Here is a 23035-nt window from a genome sequence, read left to right on the forward strand (position 1 = left end):
CAACCGCTGGGTCAAAACAACCCAATTGCTGGGTTTGTCCCTATTTTACCCAGCACTGGGTTGTATTTAACCCAGCATATTTTTTTTAAAGTGTAGTAAACCAAACGTACACAAAGTTTATTAGGATAGCAGCAATACTAAAGAAGCACTTAGAAACTAGTTGTGTATTCAGTTTACTACTGCTACACTTAAAGTACACTTTCATTAACTAAAAAGGGGGCAAATTTAGTCCCAAGAGGTTTGAAATGAATTGAAATCGTACACATACAAGTACACTACAAGTACATAGATAATAGTATACTTACTACATTAAGTATACTTGGAAAATACAAGGGTTTTTGAAGTCGCTCTTACCACCTTTTATTAAATATCTGCTTCTGAAACCACAAAACAAGGCTTACACCTTCAGAGTTGTAATTGTGGGTCAAACATAAAGCAAGCAAACAGAAGGAATTCAGTGTTAACATAATAACACCACGATCAGAGTTAAGTGTAATTAAAAGGCCTTTATTTTCCTCATTTGTTTCAGTACAGAGCTGGTAACACACATGGTAAATCTGTAGAGCTATTTGGTTCCCTTGACGTCTTTACAAGGATTGCTGATGCTCATGTACTGTCCACTAGGGGGCTGTGGGAAGAGTCTGTGAGCAACGTTTTCTCAAAGTGTCCCATCAAGGGCTAAAGCATGCGATTGATCCACACTAGGCACGACAATACAGACATGAACACACGCACACGAGAACACCGAAACAGGTACAAACATAGCCTGAGGGACAAACCCTCACAATCTCCCACCGACTAAAAGAACAGATCACCACCAAGAGAAAAAAAAGAGCATTTTACAACTCTAGATAAGCAGAATGAAAAGTGCAAGAGAAGAATCAAACAAAAGAGACACAGTGGCAGACTTTTGATTCGTTTATCCCCAGATTACGCCAAAGCAGACATGAAGGCATTGGCTAGCATTCAAAAAAATATGAAAACGTCTCTGTTATGGGCGTTAGAGCAGTCTCTCATTGATTTGTATGACATAAAACAGTCACCGAGAGTTACAAAGACAAGCGAGCTGGTTTTGTAAGCAGATTTGTACATGGAGAGCAACTTAAAGACTGAATCCATCAGCGTTTTTTAAACTGCTCCCAAATATTTTGATATTCCCAAATTATTTAATTGCTTTTAAGTAACAACTCCGTGGTTTACGATCAGGAATGTTTCAAACAAATGTTCATTGTGCACGCTGCCATACAGGCAGAATGGCAGTGCTTGAGCAACTCACAACAAAGAATTATCATTTATTAAAGGGCCTATGCATTATTATTAAGGTCACACGCATTCACACTCAAACCTCAAGCAATGCTGATTGAAATTACTTGGATAAGCTGAATTTCTGCACAATTCTGTTCAATTTTCTTCTTCGAATACTTTTTAGGTATCCTATATCGAATTTTGGATTGTGAATTACTATTAAAATGGTTAAAACAAACAACTTTCATAGTTATACAACCATTTTAATTGCCCTTTGCCCAAAAAATGCATGTGTGTACATATATAGTGGAATGGCAACAACTATGACCACGTGTATATGTTCATACAGACATCCCTAGCACACTTTGTGTTAAATCAAGGCGCTTACAAAACCCGATATAAACTGAAATCATCATAAAATCAATAAAAAACCATTGAAAAGACACATTATTAACAGAAAGACTGACTAATTCAAGTTAAACTGCCAATAATGCTTAATTTAGCACATCTTAGGAAACAGTGTGGCCCCGTAGCTTCACAAACTATATGGAATGTCGAGGAGATTCATCGGCCTATGAAAGGAGGAGACGTTTTAGGATCATCTATATAGCTGAGCTCCAAAGATTTAGCTCAAGTCTTATGGCTTTATCTTATTCACACTCGCACACACAAACTAATTGGCTAGTTAAACGCTGTTTATGTAAAAGATTCATAAATAAAAGCTTGTTAGAAAACAATGGGGACTCCAAGTTTTCTATAACACGACAATATTGTGCTCCGGCAATTTTGTTGCCAAGGTAGAAATCAGTTGGTCTGAAAAAAAAATCACGTAAGAATGACAAAATCAGATAAAATGGCAGTAAACGTGACTTCTCTCATTGGCACTGACAGTGAAAAAAATGATAATAAAGTGTAATTTTTTTCATAATGATTGGTTGGGGTGGTGGGAATATTCACTTGGAGCCCCCGCTGGGAGTTTTGACTTCCCACAAACATATTCTGACAAAGAGACATACAAATAGTACTCTGAAAAATAAATGCAAATAAATCATTTTGAATAAATAAATAAATGAATACATAAACATTTTGTTCCTTAACAATATTAGTAGACGGCAAGCATGCGGCTACGTTTTCATTCTATATTAGTTCACACAAAGCACTTAACATACAGTATTTGCTCATGATGTCCAGGCATGGATTGAATCTGAAAATGAACATTAGTCTAGTATACTTCATATTCTCTCCAATACCCACTCACAGAAAATAAATACATATGTGATTTGATTAGAAAATATACACCGTATCTTATCTCCCTCCGTTTTGTTATTGAAATGACAAAGAACACCTACTTAGGTACACAATATTTTTATATATATTTTTTTTGCTTCATCTCTGAAACATGCGCATCTTTTTGTCTTGTAACATGCAGTATCATAAAGTAGGAACTATGCATATATAGGTCAAACTACACGCCTATGGATTTGGGGAGGGGGGTGTTAGTTGCAAGTTGCGTTTTTTTGTGAAAGTTCTTCAAAATGAGGGACATATTTATGTAAGAGACTAAACCTAAGAATAAACAAAGACAGCGATTCCTAAAATGAGGTTTCGATACGATACTAGCGGGAAAAGAAAAGCATGATATCATATAAACAAATGATAAATAATCACACATTCATTAGACATGAAAATGTCAAACTGCACTGTGAATGTGGATGGAAATACCTGCTATTCCACAATCGAACATCAGAGTTATTGCAACTGAACAGCCTGTCAGAAGAGCTGCTTCTGTTTTATCCAGGGGAATCTCATACGGGAGACGTCACTGAAGCAACTTTTAAATGAGGATTATCTTCAGATATTTGTAGGTTTGAATGACACAAAATGGCTTCAATTTGTTTGATTATATTTAAGAATTAAACTAGGAGAAAATATAAGATAATTAGCCCCACTACTAACCGCATCTCATGGCAGAGGGAGATATTTAAAACTTAAATGGAATGTTTATCCAAAACTGAAAATTCCGTTATCGTTTACTTTCGTTTGACTTTCCTTCTTCTGTGGAACACAAAAGAAGACATTTTGAAAAATGTTTCTTTTCATACAATGAAAGTCAATGGAGTACAATCTTGTTTTGGACCCCATTGACTTTAACTGAATCGACGAAAACAAAAGAGTCTTTAAAATATCTTTGTGTACACAGAAGAGAAAAAAAGTCATACAGGTTTGGAATGACATAAGGGTGAGTAAATGATGACAGAATTTTCCGTTTTGGGTGATCTATGCAAATTTCTTTGCCTCACACAAAGCTATTATGAGATTTCAGAGGATGAGTAGAATTAAGTACTTTTATTGTGCTTTTGACAGAAAACCATACAGGTTTCAAATTTTACGATGACAGACTTTTCATTATAAAACGGATAGTTCCGGTCCTTGATTCTGATTGGTTGAGCCGCGTTCGAAGCTGTCTAAAAGCAATTGGATAAATTACTATTCATTGTGGCAGTAGAGTGATGTTGCATGTTGTTTGAATACATTACAACAGAGATATGTTAGTGATGCATAAAAAAAGCCGCTAAAGTGACGTTTCCTTATGAGAATGAATTGGTTTTTATTGGGTTACAGCTTGTACACAACAAAGTCTCCCTCGAATCCACTCTTGGCTTTTTACATGACATTTTTGGCCTGGTTTATAAGTCTATACTCAATAAATCATGCTTCAAAAAAGTCTTGATCCAATTCAGGCTTGCGAATTTGCTTAATTTCCCAACTATTTAATGACTGAACAAATATCACAAGATACCATCATTGCCAAAAGAGTTCCTACAGGCAATATGAAGATAAAACGCACAAAGATTTAGTTCTGTCGGTCTTAAGCAAAATGATATTCTGAGATTCACATCCTCACACAATGACTCATACTGTAAGCCCTAAAACAGCAAATGATACAAGCTCCCTTTTTAAACAAATGCAAACTCTGACAATTCGAATGAAGAATGCGGCATCACAGAAGCAAGTATTGAGATTGATAGAGCAACATGTACAGAATGCAGTTCCAGTAGTGCAAATAAGTTCAGCGGTTTGGTAAGATGTGCAGTAAATACACACATAACAGTGCCTTCTATCAGCTCTTCTCGTGAAACCATAAGAACGTCTGGTTTAAACCATGAATAAAACACGAAAACAAAAAGTGATGGAAGTTCTCAAAGGAATAGTTCACTCATGTTTTTTGAAACCCGTATGACATTCTTTCTGTCTTCCATAGAGGACAAAAGGAGAACATTTGAAGAATGTTCATGCTGCTCTTTTCCACACATTGAAAGTCAATGGTGACCAAGTCTGTCAAGCAAGATTTTTGTAAAATTTTGTGAATAATGACCTAAATTTCAGTCTGTGAGATCATCAGAAGACTTGGAATTTAAGTCAGCGATTCACTTCCACTCTATGGAAGAGAGCAGCGTGAACATTCTCTGAAACATCTCCTTTTGTGTTCCACTGCCGTAAGAAAGAAAAGTGAGTAAATGATTACTTAATTTTCATTTTTTGATGAACTATTCCTTTAATGAGAAGGTTCAGAACATTAAAAATGTACAAAAACGGCAGGTAACAATAAAAGCAAGTTCAAAACGATGCATTGACTAAAACAAAAACACACCTTCATTTAAAGTGCTTAGGCAGAATACATTTACTACAAGAAATCAAAGCAAAGAAACGAATACACCGATGCTAACAGGAAGACGTCCCTGGCAGCTAAGAATTGCTTATTTCATGATTGAGTAAATGATTACTTAATTTTCATTTTTTGATGAACTATTCCTTTAATGAGAAGGTTCAGAACATTAAAAATGTACAAAAACTGCAGGTAACAATAAAAGCAAGTTCAAAACGATGCATTGACTAAAAAAAAAAACACACCTTCATTTAAAGTGCTTAGGCAGAATACATTTACTACAAGAAATCAAAGCAAAGAAACGAATACACCGATGCTAACAGGAAGACGTCCCTGGCAGCTAAGAATTGCTTATTTCATGATGTTTCAAGGCTTGTCTCCTTTTTGTCAGGGTTTGTTAGGATGTTGGGCAGTGGAAGAAGCCAGCTGACAGCTGGAACTGAAGAATGGAAGAAGAGGTTGTTTTGCAGGCAGTGTAATCGACACCTGAAAGATTCCTTCTGGCTGGATAGGATCATTGAGTCCAACTATCTCTCCAATCCCCTTTTTTTTCCACAATTCACAATGATAAACAATTCTTCTCTGTCCTTTCAGACTCAACAAAAGTAACAGAACTGATTTCATCTAGATGATCAGAGAATCTAGAAGGAATGTGTTAAATTAGGCAGTGTTTTCTATCCCTGGTCCCCGATTTGGGTGTGAATGTGAGCTTACATCTCTTCTGTGAATAAACCTCAAGGATATACAAACCTATGAGCTCGGCTTGACTTCAAGAACATCTGTGGAAAGAGTCTCTCTCATTAGACCCTGATCCACTATCTCATTTCAACTGTTGATGAGACCAAATGGTCTTCTTTAATACCTCTAGTCTGGTGGCCCATGGCTGCAACTCAGTGCTGATAGGGTAAGATGACATGGTGTGCATGACGTGGCATCCACCTCCTCCTCGGGTTTGAGTGGATGCCACTGAGCGATGGGCCTGCGTGGGTTCGCCTGCATGTCGGACCAGTGCCGGAGCTCAGTGCCCTGCGCTCTGCTGCCCACCCAGATCTTCCCGATGGCGTCGTTCTTGCCGATCTTATCGTAGTCTAGCACCGTGATCACAGCTTGTATTTTCTAGGAAGGAACAGATATTGCGCTTAAAGTCTGAAGGAGCACGAAAAGGTGAGCTCTTGTGTTGAGATGTGTAGAGCGTACCTCCATCTGGTCCTGTGGGATCTCAAAGCTGAAAGACTCGTTGTAGTACGGGTTGAGTGTGTTCTTCTTCACAGTCGTCTTCTTCTTCTTCAGCCGCTTGCCGTTCTGCAGAAGATGAATCTTCACGTAGGGATCTGTAGAGGTTTACCAGCACAGGAAGTCATGCATTTATATGCTGTATGTGTATACGTTTCAGTTGGCATCTTATGTATTTTGTATAAATAACTTTTGATTTGTGACTAGAGACCTTAAGGTTTTCCTCAAAGGAATGAGCTCTACCTTGAAGACTTCAATAAAGTTCTAGCATATCCCAGATAATCCAGTGTTGATATTGTAAAACTAAAACTATTTAAAATCATATTCATTAAATGAAATAAAACTGAAGTTGAAGTACTAAAACTACCAAAACAAAAACTGAAAAAATAAAGCATAGATAAATAAATAGACACACACACACACACACACACACACACACACACAAATGACAAACTTAAACTAAAATGATTTCTCTGTATTCTAGCACAGATAATCTTATCTTAAATATTTCATTACTTACTGTACATTGCTAAGTCACGGATTAATATGACTATACAATATATAAGATCACTGAATGGAATATACTAATTATTCAGGTCTTGTTTTACACAATAATAGGATTACTACTTATTTTTTGTTATTATTATTAATGCTAATATGTGACCCTGGACCACAAAACCAGTCATAAGGGTCAATTTTTCAGAAACTGAATAAATAAGCTTTCCATTGATGTATGGTTTGTTAGGATAGGACAACTATTTGAATATTTGGAATCTGAGGGTGCAAAATAATCTAAATATTGAGAAAATCGCCTTTAAAGTTATCCAAATAAAGTCCTTAGCAATGCATATTACTAATCAAAACTGAAGTTTTGATATATTTACGGTAGGAAATTTACAAAATATCTTCATGACCATGATCTTTACTTAATATCCTAATGATTTTTGACATAAAAGAAAAATCTATAATTTTGACCCATTCAATGTATTTTTGGCAATTGCTACAAATATCCCCATGCGACTTAAGACTGGTTTTGTGGTCCAGGGTCATATATATAGAAAAAATAAAACATTTATTACAGGGGAAGGAATAATGCAAGCTCATGGATCGCCCTTCGCAGGGTTCAAACCTACAACCAAACCAGTGCTTATACCATTAGGCCACCAACACCAGGTCTGTCCTACAAACACCTCCAATTTTTTTTTTTAAGATTGGAAGGTTAAGGCTTGTTTGGATAATTTTATGTTGGTGGCAGCAGTGAGGACCAATTGAGAGAGAGGCGTGCGCTGCCGAGTCAGCACGTGAGGGCTATCTCTTCTGCATGGCTAGCACTGACACTAAAGCACCGCTGCAGCACAGAGGCCGGCTGTGCATGTCTGGCAGAAACGTGCCAAATTAATGAAGTCATTAAAACTGAAACAAAGAATTAGCAATATATGCATATATATGACATACTCGCAACAGAAGACAGAAAACAGAAATCAAAACATATGTTTTTGGGTTATAGCATATGCAGGAACATCCAGTCTTCTGCATGAGTTTATCTCCACCCACTCTCTGGTGGAGAGAGGAGAGACAAGGCAGTGCGTGTGTGTGTGTGTGTGTGTGTGTGTGTGTACCTGAGAGTCCTCCAACATCCATCTTTTTCAAGTTCTTAGCCTCAAGGATACAGATGGTGAGTTTTCCAGCTGTAGGTACATAGCGCAGAGAGATGCAGATATCCCCAAGCTTTTCAGGCTGTGTTGGGGAAAATGAAATGGGCAGTTTTAAAGGGACAGTTCACCCAAAAATGAAAATTCTGTCTTTTTTTGGCATCTAGGTTTGGCATAGGAAATCACAATGCCGCTGTAACTGGGTTTGCCTACGCTGCACCGCTTTCTTCACGCCATCTCTGGATGAAGAGGCTGTGCAGCAAGTCGTGTTGACAGAGTTTAGAGTGGAGGGAAAGCTTCAGAATAATGTCTTAGAGTTCATTGTTGAAATTATGTGAACAACACACGGTATCTGTGTACGTCCGAGCACATGCACACTTTGGTCAGAGCGGTAATAATGCTGTTAAAGGTGTTTAGGTGCCTGTTTATTGTGATTAAAATTGTGTACACCACATAGTTTAATGTAATTATGGTTACGATTAAGGAGCTTAACTGCATTAGTTTGATCGAAGCACTGTGTTTATTAAATGAGGAAAAGTTTCATTGCAATATTGCCCAAATCACATTATGATCGCATTATGAGGGTGCATGTAAACGTAGTCAATAATGCCAAATGCTGGGTGTCCGATCGTGTGTCCTGACATGCCCAATTGGATATTTAAATCTTACAAATTAGAATATTTAAATCTTACAAATTAGATGAGATTAGGAATATTTTCAGTGGAAAACAACATAATTTCTGTCTTGGGAAAAGTTCTGAATAACTATTATTTTAATGTTTTTTGAAAGAAGTTTCGTATGTTTAGCAAGGCTGCATTTATTTGATCAGAAAAACATTTAAAACAACTATTTTCTCTTTGAATATATGTTAAAATGTCATTTATTCCTGTTGTCAAAGCTAAATTTTCAGCATCATTACTCCAGTCTTCAGTGTCACATGATCCTTCAGAAATCATTCTAATATGCTGATCAATGCTGCTCAAGAAACATTTCTTATTATCAATGTTGAAAAGATATTCAACATTGATAGATATAGAGATAGATATCTAGAAATTAATACTTTTATTCAGCAAGGATGTTTCCACTAATACTAAAATATTATGCTATTATATATAACGGTTTTAAACATAGGCCTGTATAATAAAAACCGTTATTAATAATTGACCACTAATAATTGATAGTAAATGAGCATCAAATCAGCATATCAGAATGATTTCTGAAGGATCATGTGAGACTGAAGACTGGTGTAATGATGCTGAAAATTCAGCTTTACATCACAGGAATAAATTACATTTTACAATATATTCACACAGATAACTGTTATTTTAATAATATCTCACAGTATGCGTTTACTGTGTTTTTGAGCAAACAAAAGCATCTTTGGTGAGAGTAAGAGACTATTTTCTTAATTATTCCATTTAATTATTATACTCTTTTTTTTCTCCACTATTCACTTTAATTGTATGAAAAAGAGCAGCTTGAACATTCTGCTAACATCTTTTTTTCCCTACGGTTTGGCACAACATAGGGGTAAATGAAGACACCGAATAAAACATCAATAGTGTCTCATCAATCAGTCATTTTAATGAAAACGTGTTAAGGTAGAAAGGAATAGCATTATGTAACTTCTCCACTATTCACTTTAATTGTATGAAAAAGAGCAGCTTGAACATTCTGCTAACATCTTTTTTCCCCTACGGTTTGGCACAACATAGGGGTAAATGAAGACACCGAATAAAACATCAATAGTGTCTCATCAATCAGTCATTTTAATGAAAACGTGTTAAGGTAGAAAGGAATAGCATTATGTAACATTATGGGCATAAAAGCATGTTTAGAGGTGCTGGTTCATTAACTCTCATTATTATTAGAGGACGACAGCTGCTAGTTAACGTGAAGTGAATGACAGATGCAGGGCAGGTGTACCTCCTCTTTCTCTGCGCTATCCAGGTCTCTCCATTGCTCGATAGGTTGTGCCAGGTCCAGGGTGTTCATGGGAATCTTCACCTCACCGATCACATCATGCTTTGAGAAACGGTCGAAGTCGTACACAGACATGACTAGAGTCTTTCCTCCCATTTCAGTGAACGGAATCTAGAAATCAACATCAGCTCATGAGTACTTTGACAGACTAGTGTGTTAGGTGTCGAAACCTGGCATAAACTGGTACTGTACTGTAAAAGATACTCTACCTTAAAGTGGAAAGTCTCGTTGAAGACGGGGTTGAGGGTTTTCTTGTGCACCTTGGTGTCAAACTTCTTCTTCTTGTCTGGGAGAATAAAAACTTTGACATACGGGTCTGAGGTGCCGCCACTGTCCATGGAGAGAAGATCTGCAGCTTGCAGGATGCCCACTGTCAGCTGCATGATAAGAGTGTCAGTCTTTACTGAGCAAAATCTGTTGTAACTTTTTACATGATTGCTGGTTGTGCCACAAGAGTATTATGAAATCAGCATGATTTTTCCTTTTCTTAATCTGGCACAATCTAAAGGAGCATCACATTAGCAAAGTTTTGTGGTCAAAACTGTCCAGGGTCTGTCAAACCTAGTAGATTTATGTTGGTCAGCATGGCAAAGTTGCATGAGAATTTTAAATCAGTTGCAAAATCTGCACTAAATCTTTCGCCCTCATGCAGAATTCTAGAATGCATATATTCCTATTGAAATGACTGGATTTTGACTGGATTTATAAATAGTAATTAACTTCATAAAATAAATACATGTAACTGAAATACAATACAATATAAAAAAACTTTAAATAAATAATACATAAAATAAAATACAAAAAAAAAAAAAATTTAAATAACTAAAACTGAAATAAAATGAAGAAAAACTATTTAGACATTTTAAAAAATACAACAACAAAATGACAAAAATTGTAACTAAAATTAAAATGAAATGGAAAATAAATAAAAAAACTAATTCAAAATATTAATAAAAACTGTAATGCTACGATACTAAAATAACACTGGACGTAATTTGTCATTGACCCTTTACTCCCTGACTTCTTGTCCATTTGTGAATATTTCTGAGATGTTTTAAAGGGTTTTTGTTTTTAAACAACATTAGGAATAGCTTTAAACAACAATTGGATAATGGGTCATGGTTTTTAATTCATGCCACCATTTCTAGGTGTTTAGTTTCTGTATAGAGATTTGTTTCACTCAGCTTGCTGTACATTAAAATATTTTGACATGAAAAATGCACTTGATGTACACTTAAAATACAAATTAAACAACCTTAGGAATAGCTTTAAACAACAATTGGATAATGGGTCATGGTTTTTAATTCATGCCACCATTTCTAGGTGTTTAGTTTCTGTATAGAGATTTGTTTCACTCAGCTTGCTGTACATTAAAATATTTTGACATGAAAAATGCACTTGATGTACACTTAAAATACAAAAATAGCTGAAGAACAGCATAGTATGCTCATACAAAAGATGAGAATAATGTTATGTGTATGTAAGACAAATCTGGGCATTAATGTGAACTGATAAACAGAAAGATTAAGACATAATTCACTTAGATATCCAAGCTGATGTGTTTAAACATACTGTAAAGCATAAAGTGGCCATACCTTGTTGTCAGAGAAGTCGTAGTCTAGGGAGAACTGTAGTTTACCAAGCTTCTCCTTCTCTTTCGGTTCCTCCTCTTTCTCTTCAGTTATTCCCATGTCTATATCTTCTTCATCATCATCCTCGTCCTGTTTCTGGAGAGACAGAAGCACAGATGGACGTTACAGGAGAAACTAGAGCAAAGGCAAAGGAAGGTAAATGAAGTTCCCCAAACATGGTTCGTCGGGCCAATTCTCAGCTTACCTGAAGTTTGCCAGGTGTCAGACCACCCGGGTGTTACTGTATGTAACTGTGTCAGCGATGACCTTCATAGCAACATGACTTGATTTCACTTTTCCTATCATGACACCATTTGCAATCGTCTACATTACTTTTGCGGAGGGAAAGACAGACAGAAGGCTTCTAGTCTGTCTGAAGCGGTCTGTCCATAAATCGATTCTCAGTCTGCAGGGTATGTTAAAACCCTGAGAGATGAGGACTGAGTCTAAAGGGCTCGCTTTTGCACAGGAAGAGAGATTCAGAAGATACAAAAGCGAAGTGTTAAAGCCAATACACATATCAGCCCAAATATATAATGTAAAATGATGGACATTTTGGAAGAAACGTTTGGCAGACAGATACTAAAGATCACAGTACAGGAGCAGAATGAGTGTTATTTTACACATCATCATTTCTCACAGTCCTGCTGCAATGGAAAAAAAAAAAAGCTGAAATGAATCTTAATGAACTTATATCGTCATTTAATGATTCTGTTGTAATTAGTACTTTTGTGCCCTGTGCTGTAATTGAATATTTTATACTTGACAAGGCTGTCTATTGTGTGCAAAATATACTTTAACATGTCTTTTTAGATTCAGTTAAACATAATAGTGTAATCATAAAAGAAGAAACATCAAATGAATTGCAGTAAAGAGAAACAATGACATGGAAAAGCCTATTGTATATTTTAAGAGAGAGAGAGTGAGTCTATGAAACAGTCTTTGCTAATACAATTCTTCCAATAATTTGGATTATATGGGTAGTGTATAGCATATTTGTCATGGGATTTGCCAAATTATGTGGTCTGTGGCATCAAATCTTATTCAAAGAACATGTTATGCTCCTACGCCTTCCATAGACAATATAAATACATTTAGACCACTTAACTTAGTGATTGCTATCGGGATGTGAAGAGACTTTCAACCAGCATGTTTTCAACCAAATCACCTACCGTGCCTTGAAATAAATGAAAAGAAACACAAACTGAACTCAGTGTGAAAAAACAAGTGTATCCATGACAAAGATTGTATTAGTCTCTCAGTATGTATTTTTAATAATGTTAAAATGGTTTAATATTTATGAATTAGATTTTGTATGCATCCATGTCGTTGCAAGTGTAGTGCACTTGCGGAGAGACTCCGCCCACACACTCTTCTGATTGGCTGTGATTTTTGATTGAGTTTTTCACGTCACATAGGCCTAACCGTGTCGCGACTTTTGTGAACTTACAAATTGCTTGTCGCTGGAATCTTATCGCATCACGCCCGATTATGACACTGTGTAAGCAGTAAAGTAGACCAGACATTATGCTGATAACCGAAAGTCTCTCTCTGCTAGCCTAGCATTTGTGTCCCCTGAAAGACTTGGAGTTAACATAGTACATAACCCTGTTACATGACTAACACTGCTTTGGGCGCAGTAGTGACCCCAGCAAGCTCATCCACGTGGGAACATCCAACCGCACTACCGGATCCCCACGGTGACTGCTCATCAGATCAAGCATTTCTGAGATTTGTTATGCACTTTGAAGAATTTATGCAGCCTCAAATGCAATGCTAGTGAAACAGCAAATATTAGCTTACATGGAGATGTCTGCTTCAGCTTTTGGGAAAAACAAGAAAAGAAAAGAAATACAAGAATACAAGACGAATGAAAAGAGTTGAATTAGAATGTCTCTAATAGAACAAAAAATGCTTGGGGTGAGGATTCATCCTTCCTGACCACTCACCCCAAAATATACAAACACACGCAAACTCAAAAACACACACACTCTCTCTCACACACGCACATAAAAAAGCACCATTTCTTATATCTTAACTGACAGGATAGAATGCATTCATGCATGCCAAGCCACAAAATGCAAAGTCTGAAAATATTCCTCATTGATTGCATAATTGTTCAAGCCATAGTGAATAAAACGATGCTGGCATTAAATCTGGAGGATGATTAATGATGAAACGGACTAATGTGGTATTGCTAATATGAAGTGTGCGGTGGTTCTCTTGCGTAACTTCAGGAGACTTGCATTGAGCATTCAGAGGCAGTCATGCTAAGTTCTAGCACATTCATCTTAGTAAAGGTGGCAGATGGAATAAGAAACGGTGAAGGAGAAATCATTCACTCACAATAAACAATTATTTGCACCAACAGCCCTGTGATCAAATTAGCATGTAATGATTAACCATGTTTATTACTATATGATTTAAGTTCATAATTTAAACTTATTCAGCCTAGTTTTTTTAGGTGCTATTCACTACCCCAAGAAAAGAAAAAACAAAACACTGGCCTGTTATGTGTCGAAAATGTATGATGTGCTTTATTTCGTGAGAAACCAGTAAAATGCATGTGTGTAAAGTGGAATTATTAATAATGAAGGCATTTTAAAAAAGTTATTAAATGATCAATTAAACCTCGGTTCAGTTCTTGGGGCAGTGAGATATCAAAGGTGAAGTGTGTAATTTCCGAGCCACTAAGCTTTGCCAAATTGAAAAGATGAAGACTGTTTTCAAACAGGTTTCCCATGTCATCTGTCATTGGCCGGATAACAGACAGTTCCGCCTCAAACTCACACCACTGGTTGAGCACGAGAGCCCAATGTTTGGATAGTTAGCATTGCACTGTTAGCCTAATATTAACATATTAACTACATCATCACAGGGACAAAAGCATGTTTATTGACGGCTATTTAAAAGTAGCCGTGCATTCTTAAAAGTTTACCTTTGAAACCTGAAAAAAAATGTTTCACTGTTTTCACAAAAATATGAAGCAGCACAACTGTTTTCAACATTGATAGTAATCAGAAATGTTTCTTGAGCAGCAAATCAGCATAGTATGATTTCTGAAGATCATGTGACACTGAAGACTGGAGTAATGATGCTGAAAATTCAGCTTTGCATCACAGAAATAAATTACATTATAAAACATATTTACAAAGAAAACTGTTTTCAAATGTAATAATATTTTACAATATTGCTATTTTTGCTGTATTATTGATCAAATAAATGCAGCCTTGGTGAATATAAGAGACTTCTTTAAAAAAAAAAAAAAGGATATATATTTTGGATATATATCTGTTATCTTATAGGGATAGTAAAAAATAAAATAAAATCCTGTCATCATTTACTCTCCCTCACATTGTTTTAAATCTGCCAAATTTCAGCAAATGTCACATATTTCCACATCGTTTACTTTAAGAGCTTTAACACTGAAAATATTACACACATCACCCTTGACAATATTTCAAACTAAAGCACACTAAGCTGGAACACACACACACACAAAAAAAAACTAAACCATTACAACAGGTCTCCTGGTGAAAGTCTGTTTCCCACACCACCTACGTCATCCCACGACTCATCTCTACATTTCAGGAAGAAAAGCTTCTTTGTTTCTTTCCACACAATGGGTCGTCCAGGAAAGTTACTCTCAAGTCAAGTCATGGTCATTCACTGGTGCCTGTATGAAGGGCATGCATTGGGCTTTGTCTCAAACGCTGCTTCACCTCATCTGGACATTTCTTTGGTTTCTTTTGCTACTAGCTAACTGCTTTAAGAAAAGGATGTATAAAGATGTTGCATAACTTAAGTGAGGGATCATTTAAGGGACAGATTTGTGATAGGTGGAGCAGCTTTCAGAGGACAAATCACCAACCGTACCCTTTCAACATGCATGTTAGTGAGGATTGGTGTGTTGGTGTCTCTCAATAAGCTAGGATGAAGTTTAAGTTCATAACCAAATGCACATCCACTTCTAAAGGGCCATTCCTTCTACTCGTTTGGCTGTACCCCCCATCCCGTTCATGTGGCATGTCAAACTGGTGGAATGCGAGCCCTCCCCAAACCAACCCCATACTAGCTCCTCAAGCAACCTCAGCACCCCTGCAGCTTGCAAGACTCAAGAAGAAGCCAAAGAGTTCATTCCCAGCCAGTTTTCATAGCCCAGTTCCCCCCGCCCTGGTCTGAGCTTACACCAGGCGGTCAGAGAGGGGCGCTGCAAGCCATGTCACACCTACCGTAAGAAGACAGGTCCAGCACAGTCAAGATACACGGAGCACATATCAGACACAAAGCGGGAAGGATAGAGAGATGAAGAAATGGAGAGAGAGGGAGAGATTGAACTGAGGAAATCAAGTAACACTTAATGGGCATGTATCAAAAATGACACACTTTGGTTTAAATAAACACATTGTGTTATTGGATAATACAAACATCAAATTTAACCAAAGAAATTTGAGAAGCAAACCACAGAGGCACATTTGAGGCACTTTTATTATATAGTAAGAGAGACTGAGGGCAACTGTAATGCATTAAATGTCTTAAATTTTTTATCATAGTATCTAAATAAAGACTCTTGATTATTTCAGATAATTATAGTATAGGTAAATCTTAAGATGTGCTTTAAATGCATATTATTTCTGGCAGCTAAAAATAGCACTATAGGTCAACACTATTCAGTAATATCAATAAGTATTAAAGCAGTCTTATTATATTTTGAATTTTGCTCTTATCTGAGAGTGTTATTTTAGTATCATTGAAATACTATTATAGTTTTAATATTTTAAAATTTTGAATATACTATTATAGTTTTAATATTTAAAAATTGTGAATATACTTCGTTTTAATATTTTTATTTGAGCATTTTCCATTTTAACGTTTGTTCATTTTAATACTTGTGGTTTTTTATTTGTATTAGTTATTGTTCTATGCATTTTTATTAGGTTTTACTTCAGTTTTAGTTTAAGTTAGTTTAGTTAAACTATGAAAATGAGAAATGTTGCAAAATTAAAAAGTTTAAGTAGGTTTTTTTAAGTAATGCTTTTTTATGGTTTTATCTTTCGTTAACTATAATAACCCTGATTTGAGATACACTGGTATAACTATATTTACATTAATAATTAATAGTGTGCAGTTACTGATTTTTAACTTTGTCAATATGACTAGTTAGGCAAAATACTGTAGTTTAATTTTTTTTGTACCAAAATAAATGCGTTGGACAGTTATTATTATTATTTTATATATATCTTTTATTTATTTATACATATTTGTATTCATTTGCAATAATTTATATTTATATTTAGTTCAATATCAAATCTAATCATTCTCATTATATCTCTATTAAAGAGTTTCTTTTGCCACATATACAGTAAATGGTACTTATACTGTACAAAAAGCTAGCAGACAGTATTCAGTAAGTTATGAAGGGGAAAAAACTATTACAATAGCCCCTGGTCTCCCATAAATATTAAGCTTGTCTTGAAGGTGTTTATGCACAACTAAGTTTTTTGAGATTATTTATATAGAAAATTATATATTAGGATATTAATTTTAATGATTAACAAAGGGAAATTAACTTGTCACAATTGCAAACATACAGCACACAGCGGGATCTGTCACAACACGGCGAATACAGCAAAACTCTTTAGCGACTCAGTTATTATATTTCCAGCACAGATAAAAAAAGATTTAGTGCTGCTGTGCGTTTGCTGGAAAATGTGTCATTTTTAACACAAAAGCACAAGAGATTTACAGCAAATACATTCTTTTGGAAACCAAATTATACGAACACGGCAAATGAAATGACGTGGCGGGAAATCTTTCATGTTGCTTTCCTGCTTTACAGGCAGCAAATGATGTATAACACTGAATATTTTATATTTCATGAATATTAAATGGCTAAAAAATCTTTCCAGAATACCAACCATCCATTTGCTTGACCTAGAAGCTATATTAAGGATATGTGAGGGGTAGTAACACAGCTGTTTTTAAAACAGACAAGCTCGCTGAGTCTTTCAAATTTGAATCTTTTCAAATAATATATTGCATTGTTAAAGGCATTAAACAAGTGAAAGATTCAGATTAGATATGTATCGAACCCTATTAAACTCATTAGCAACAGACGGAAATTAGGAAGTGGAAAAACATTAATCTTTCTGTCTCTTTGTACAAAGTTTTAAAGGAATAGTTCACCCAAAATTTAAATGTAGACATCATTTATTCACTCTCAAGTCATTCTGTTGTGAGACATAAAAGGAGATGTTGAGCAGAATGTTCAAGCTGCACATGCAATCAAAGCGAATTGTGATTTTTACTGCCAAGCTCCAAAAAGTCAAATAAGCATCAGGTTGGTGTGATTAACAAAGAGAAATATAAGAAATTATTATCTGAATTTACAGATTTTTATATCATTTTGGAGCTTGGCATTATAAAACACCATCTACTTTCATTGTATCTAAAAGAACAACTTGTACAACTTCTGTAACATCTCATTTTGTGTCATGAAAGAAAGAAATACAGGGCTGAAACATCAGAATGAGTAAGTATGATATAAAATATTCATTTTGACGTGAACTATCCCTTTAAGCCTGAAGAGCGTCGGTGTCGGGTGTTCGTACCTCTCCTCCCTTCATGTTCTTCATTCCCATGTCTCCCTTGCCTTTCTTTCCCTTTTTGCCTTTTTTCTTCTTAAGGCAGGTCTTTTTAACGATGCAGAAGCAGCACGTGAGAATGAGGACCACGGCTACGATGGCGATGGCGATGATGGCCCAGGGAGGCACTAAAAGTGAGAGAAGGACAGAGAAAGATGGAGGAACAGAGGCTGGAAATACAAATCTAGATTGATCAGGGTCATTAAAAGAGCCGAGCTTGTCTTCACCATTACCTTCATCAATGCAGAACAGGACTAAAGCTTAAATCTCACTGCTTGTAGGGGAGAGTGTATGTAACTGCAAAAATGTAGCTTCAGGCATATTCTAGATAATGAAAGTTTGTCAAGACTAGTGCTTCACCCCTAATAGTCGACTGAACGTTAGTTGACAAGAAGAAGCTTAGTCGACCAAAATTGTATTAGTCTGTTAGTCACAAATAAAAAAAAACTGCCTGTGTCCATGACGGAAAGATCATTAATGGCTGGTCCTTGAAGTGATTACCGTGGCGATTCTAGGATTTCAATATTAGGGGGCTCAGCCCCCAATGATGGTATGATTAAAATAATAATAATAATAATAATAATAATATATTATTTTAACTAACCAGATCATATTCATTTATATTCATTTAGAATAGGCAAACCTTATTTTACTGTAATTGTCTAGTTTGGCAGTATGTTTAATCTGCCCTATATTAAATCATTCCTTTTTGTTTTCTATTTAAATAAATAAATAAATAGCAGCACATGGATCTATCAATTTGCCACTGCTATAATTCATAGTGACATCAAAAACCACAAATCCCTTTACTCTAAGGCTATAAACGTCACAATCAGCTGGTGGGTCATCAGGCATATTCTAGATAATGAAAGTTTGTCAAGACTAGTGCTGCACCCCTAATAGTCGACTGAACGTTAGTTGACAAGAAGAAGCTTAGTCGACCAAAATTGTATAAGTCTGTTAGTCACAAATAAAAAAAAAACTGCCTGTGTCCATGACGGAAAGATCATTAATGGCTGGTCCTTGAAGTGATTACCGTGGCGATTCTAGGATTTCAATATTAGGGGGCTCAGCCCCCAATGATGGTATGATTAAAATAATAATAATAATAATAATAATAATATATTATTTTAACTAACCAGATCATATTCATTTATATTCATTTAGAATAGGCAAACCTTATTTTACTGTAATTGTCTAGTTTGGCAGTATGTTTAATCTGCCCTATATTAAACCATTCCTTTTTGTTTTCTATTTAAATAAATAAATAAATAGCAGCACATGGATCTATCAATTTGCCACTGCTATAATTCATAGTGACATCAAAAACCACAAATCCCTTTACTCTAAGGCTATAAATGTCACAATCAGCTGGTGGGTCATTATTTCCAACAAAATAATTGATGTGTGTCTGTCTCTGTCATTCACTCTGATAAGCAGTTTAAATGAATGCATTGACTGAGTGCTGTCTGTCACTGCACTGTGAAAAATATTTTCATGATTTGTTATAACTTTTCTCAAATCTTTCGTCAAATCAGCTTAGATTCTCAAATGTTGTTCAGTTAACATAATATTTAGAGTTTCTATTCAATAATCTGATCTCTTTGTATCAACTCACTTCTCAATAATAGTTTAAATGAATTCAACATTTTAAAGCAAACAGGTTAGGCTACTTAAGTTAAACCAACAAATCATTTTTCAGTGTGTCTCTGTAACAAGTCCACTGGCGAGTAGTAGATGAACCCAAGTGCAGTTTATTTACAATGTGAAATCCAGAATCCAAACAATAAACAAAGACTTGACATGGCATGAACAGACTTGGCATGAACAGACTTGACCTTCAACAGAAACACAACTCACCAACAGCATGTTTTCTATTTAAATAAATAAATAAATAGCAGCACATGGATCTATCAATTTGCCACTTCTATAATTCATAGTGACATCAAAAACCACAAATCCCTTTACTCTAAGGCTATAAACGTCACAATCAGCTGGTGGGTCATTATTTAGAACAAAATAATTGATGTGTGTCTGTCTCTGTCATTCACTCTGATAAGCAGTTTAAATGAATGCATTGACTGAGTGCTGTCTGTCACTGCACGGTGAAAAATATTTTCATTATTTGTTATAACTTCTCAAATCTTTCGTCAAATCAGCTTAGATTCTCAAATGTTGTTCAGTTAACATAATATTTAGAGTTTCTATTCAATAATCTGATCTCTTTGTATCAACTCAATTCTCAATAATAGTTTAAATGAATTCAACATTTTAAAGCAAACAGGTTAGGCTACTTAAGTTAAACCAACAAATCATTTTTCAGTGTGTCTCTGTAACAAGTCCACTGGCGAGTAGTAGATGAACCCAAGTGCAGTTTATTTACAATGTGAAATCCAGAATCCAAACAATAAACAAAGACTTGACTTGACATGGCATGAACAGACTTGGCATGAACAGACTTGACCTTCAACAGAAACACAACTCACCAACAGCAGGTTACAACATCAATGAACAACAAGATACAATGGCAACAAGAGGGCTAATTATAGCAAACACATTAAGGGTCACATGACAAGAATCAACCAATGAGCAAATAGAACGGAGAACCACATGACAGGACAATAACCCATGAGGAACAAGACACAGGACTAGGACAACCAATCAGAACTTGAGACATTGAACAGAGGAACCAATAGCAGGAATACAAGAGGGCAAGGGAAGCTTGACACTAACATCATGAATGAAATGACAAAATAAAAGACATGAAAACCAGAACATGAAACAAAACCCAAAACAGACCTTACATATCCCCCCCCCCTCAAAAAGGCTGCTTTAGACGCCTAAACCACCCAAAACAACAAAAGCCCAGGAGGGTGGTGGAGCAGAGGTAGTCCAGGGGGCGGGATGGAGGGTCAGGCCCGTGAAGAGGAACAGGACCTGGAGCGTGGAGCAATGGTGGACCAGGATCATGGGGCAATGGCAGAACTAGTCTGTGGAGCCATAAAGGACAGTGAAGCACTGGAGGACCTGGACCGTGAAGCAGTGGAGGACAGTGAAGCACTGGAGGACCTGGGCCATGGAGCAGTTGCAGACAGTGAAGCACTGGAGGACCTGGGCCATGGAGCAAAGGCAGACTGTGGATCAAAGGAGGACCTGGGCCATGGATCAGATCCAGAGGAGCATTGAGCCATGGCGGAGCCGGCAGAGCAGAAATTCATGGCAGAGCAGGGAGCCATGGCGGAGCAGGCAGAGCATGGAGCCAGGGTGGAGCAGGAAGCCAGGGCGGATCCGGCAGAGCTTATGACCACCAGGTCAGAACTGGTGGAGCGGGAAGCCAGGGCGGAGTCGGCGGTGCTGAAGACTCCCACAGTAGAACAGATCAGGCCAAATATCCCCACGGTGGAGCAGATGACCACTTCAGTGCAGGGAACCACCATGGCGGATCAGGCGAGACTGGAACACAGAGCATAGAGAGGTTAACAATGCAGACTCGTGGACAGAAGAGATCTCTGAGGCAGATTCATGGACAGGAGAGGCCTCTGGAGCAAACTCGTGGACAGGAGAGGCCTCTGGGGCAGATTCATGGACAGGAGAGGCCTCTGGAGTGCAGTGTGCAGCCCACATGCTCAAAATGGCGATCACCATTACAGTAAGGGCAGCAGAGGGTGGCAGGGCCTCTAGGATGGTTGGGCTTGAGAACGCGGATGTCACTGGGATGCCTGCAGCTTGCACCGACATCAGAGGTGGGTCCATCATACTGGCAATCAGCCCTTTCATTCCTAGCCCAAGCTCGGCATCCTCGGGAGCTTGGGTACTATAGCCCCGCCCCAAAAAATCAAGCTCTGACGTGATGGCAGTGGCGTGGCGAGGCTCAGGCGTGGTGGCCATCTTGGCCGGGGACTCAGGCGTGGCGGGCTTGACGTGAGCAGACTCTTGAATGGCGGCCATGTCGTGACGAGGCTCTGGAATGGCAGCCACTTTGTACAAAGTCTCTGGGTTGATAGCCATTTTGTGATGAGGCTCTTGAGTGGCTGGTATAGCGTGAGCAGGCTCTGCCTTGGCTGGCATGACGTGAGCAGGCCTTGGAGTAGCAGACATGACATGAGAAGGCCCTGGAGTAGCAGACATGACGTTAGCAGGCTCTGGAGTAGCAGACATGACGTTAGCAGGCATAACGTTAGCAGGCTCTGGAGTAGCAGACATGACGTGAGCAGGCTTTGGCTTGACAGGCATGACGTGAACGGGCGCTGGCTTGGCAGACATGATGTGAGCAGACTCCGGAGCAGTAGGCATGACATGAACATACCCTGACATAACGGTCGGGACGTGAAAATGCTCTGGTGCAGAGGGTATAGCACAACTGTGGGGCTCCTCATCCGCAACTCCCACAGTAAATTCAGATCCACTCAACCGCAAAGCATTAAACAAGAGATGTCCTTACTTAAACCAAAATGAAAAATGTCTTTAAGGAAAGTATCGTTAAAGTCTACCAAATGACAACTTACAAAAGTCCGCCACATAATCCTCAATGAGCCTGTTTCCTTGGCGAAGTCGAATGAGACAATCTGCTGGGTTCATTTTTTTTCTTCGGTCGTGTATTCTGTATCAAGTCCACTGGAGGCGAGTAGTAGATGAACCCAAGTGCAGTTTATTTACAATGTGAAATCCAGAATCCAAACAATAAACAAAGACTTGACTTGAAACAAACTTGACTTGACATGGCATGAACGGACTTGGCATGAACAGACTTGACCGTGAACAGAAACACAACTCACTAGTGATGTGATGTTCGACACCGAGGCTTCGAAGCTTGTATCAAAAAAACGAAACTTCTCACAGTGAAGCACTGTACCGGAGCTTGATTCGTTTTGCAAAAACCACGTGATCTGTGACGTCCGAAGCTTCGTTTTCGCACACAACCACGTGACTGCTTTGTATTCTTATTCAAATAACGCGAACCACTTTCGCAGTTTCAAGTGT

The 23035-nt window shown here is 37.3% G+C and overlaps 1 protein-coding gene across 1 annotated transcript in view; it reads right to left on the reverse strand.

Annotated features, from left to right (window-relative positions):
* Positions 1-5776: 5776 nt before the first annotated feature.
* The window catches only part of LOC107707366 (synaptotagmin-2-like), a 53278-nt gene continuing 36019 nt past the window's right edge, over positions 5777-23035 (reverse strand). The window contains exons 3-9 of the mRNA XM_016511354.1: positions 18023-18183; positions 11376-11507; positions 9990-10157; positions 9724-9891; positions 7765-7882; positions 6110-6243; positions 5777-6028 (exon numbers count right to left, since the gene is read on the reverse strand). Of these exons, the coding sequence (XP_016366840.1) occupies positions 5777-6028; positions 6110-6243; positions 7765-7882; positions 9724-9891; positions 9990-10157; positions 11376-11507; positions 18023-18183 (1133 nt within the window). The remainder of the gene's footprint in view (positions 6029-6109; positions 6244-7764; positions 7883-9723; positions 9892-9989; positions 10158-11375; positions 11508-18022; positions 18184-23035) is intronic.

The sequence above is a fragment of the Sinocyclocheilus rhinocerous genome, unplaced genomic scaffold (assembly GCF_001515625.1).
Source record: "Sinocyclocheilus rhinocerous isolate Xijiao unplaced genomic scaffold, SAMN03320098_v1.1 scaffold625, whole genome shotgun sequence".
Classification (NCBI taxonomy): Eukaryota; Metazoa; Chordata; class Actinopteri; order Cypriniformes; family Cyprinidae; genus Sinocyclocheilus; species Sinocyclocheilus rhinocerous.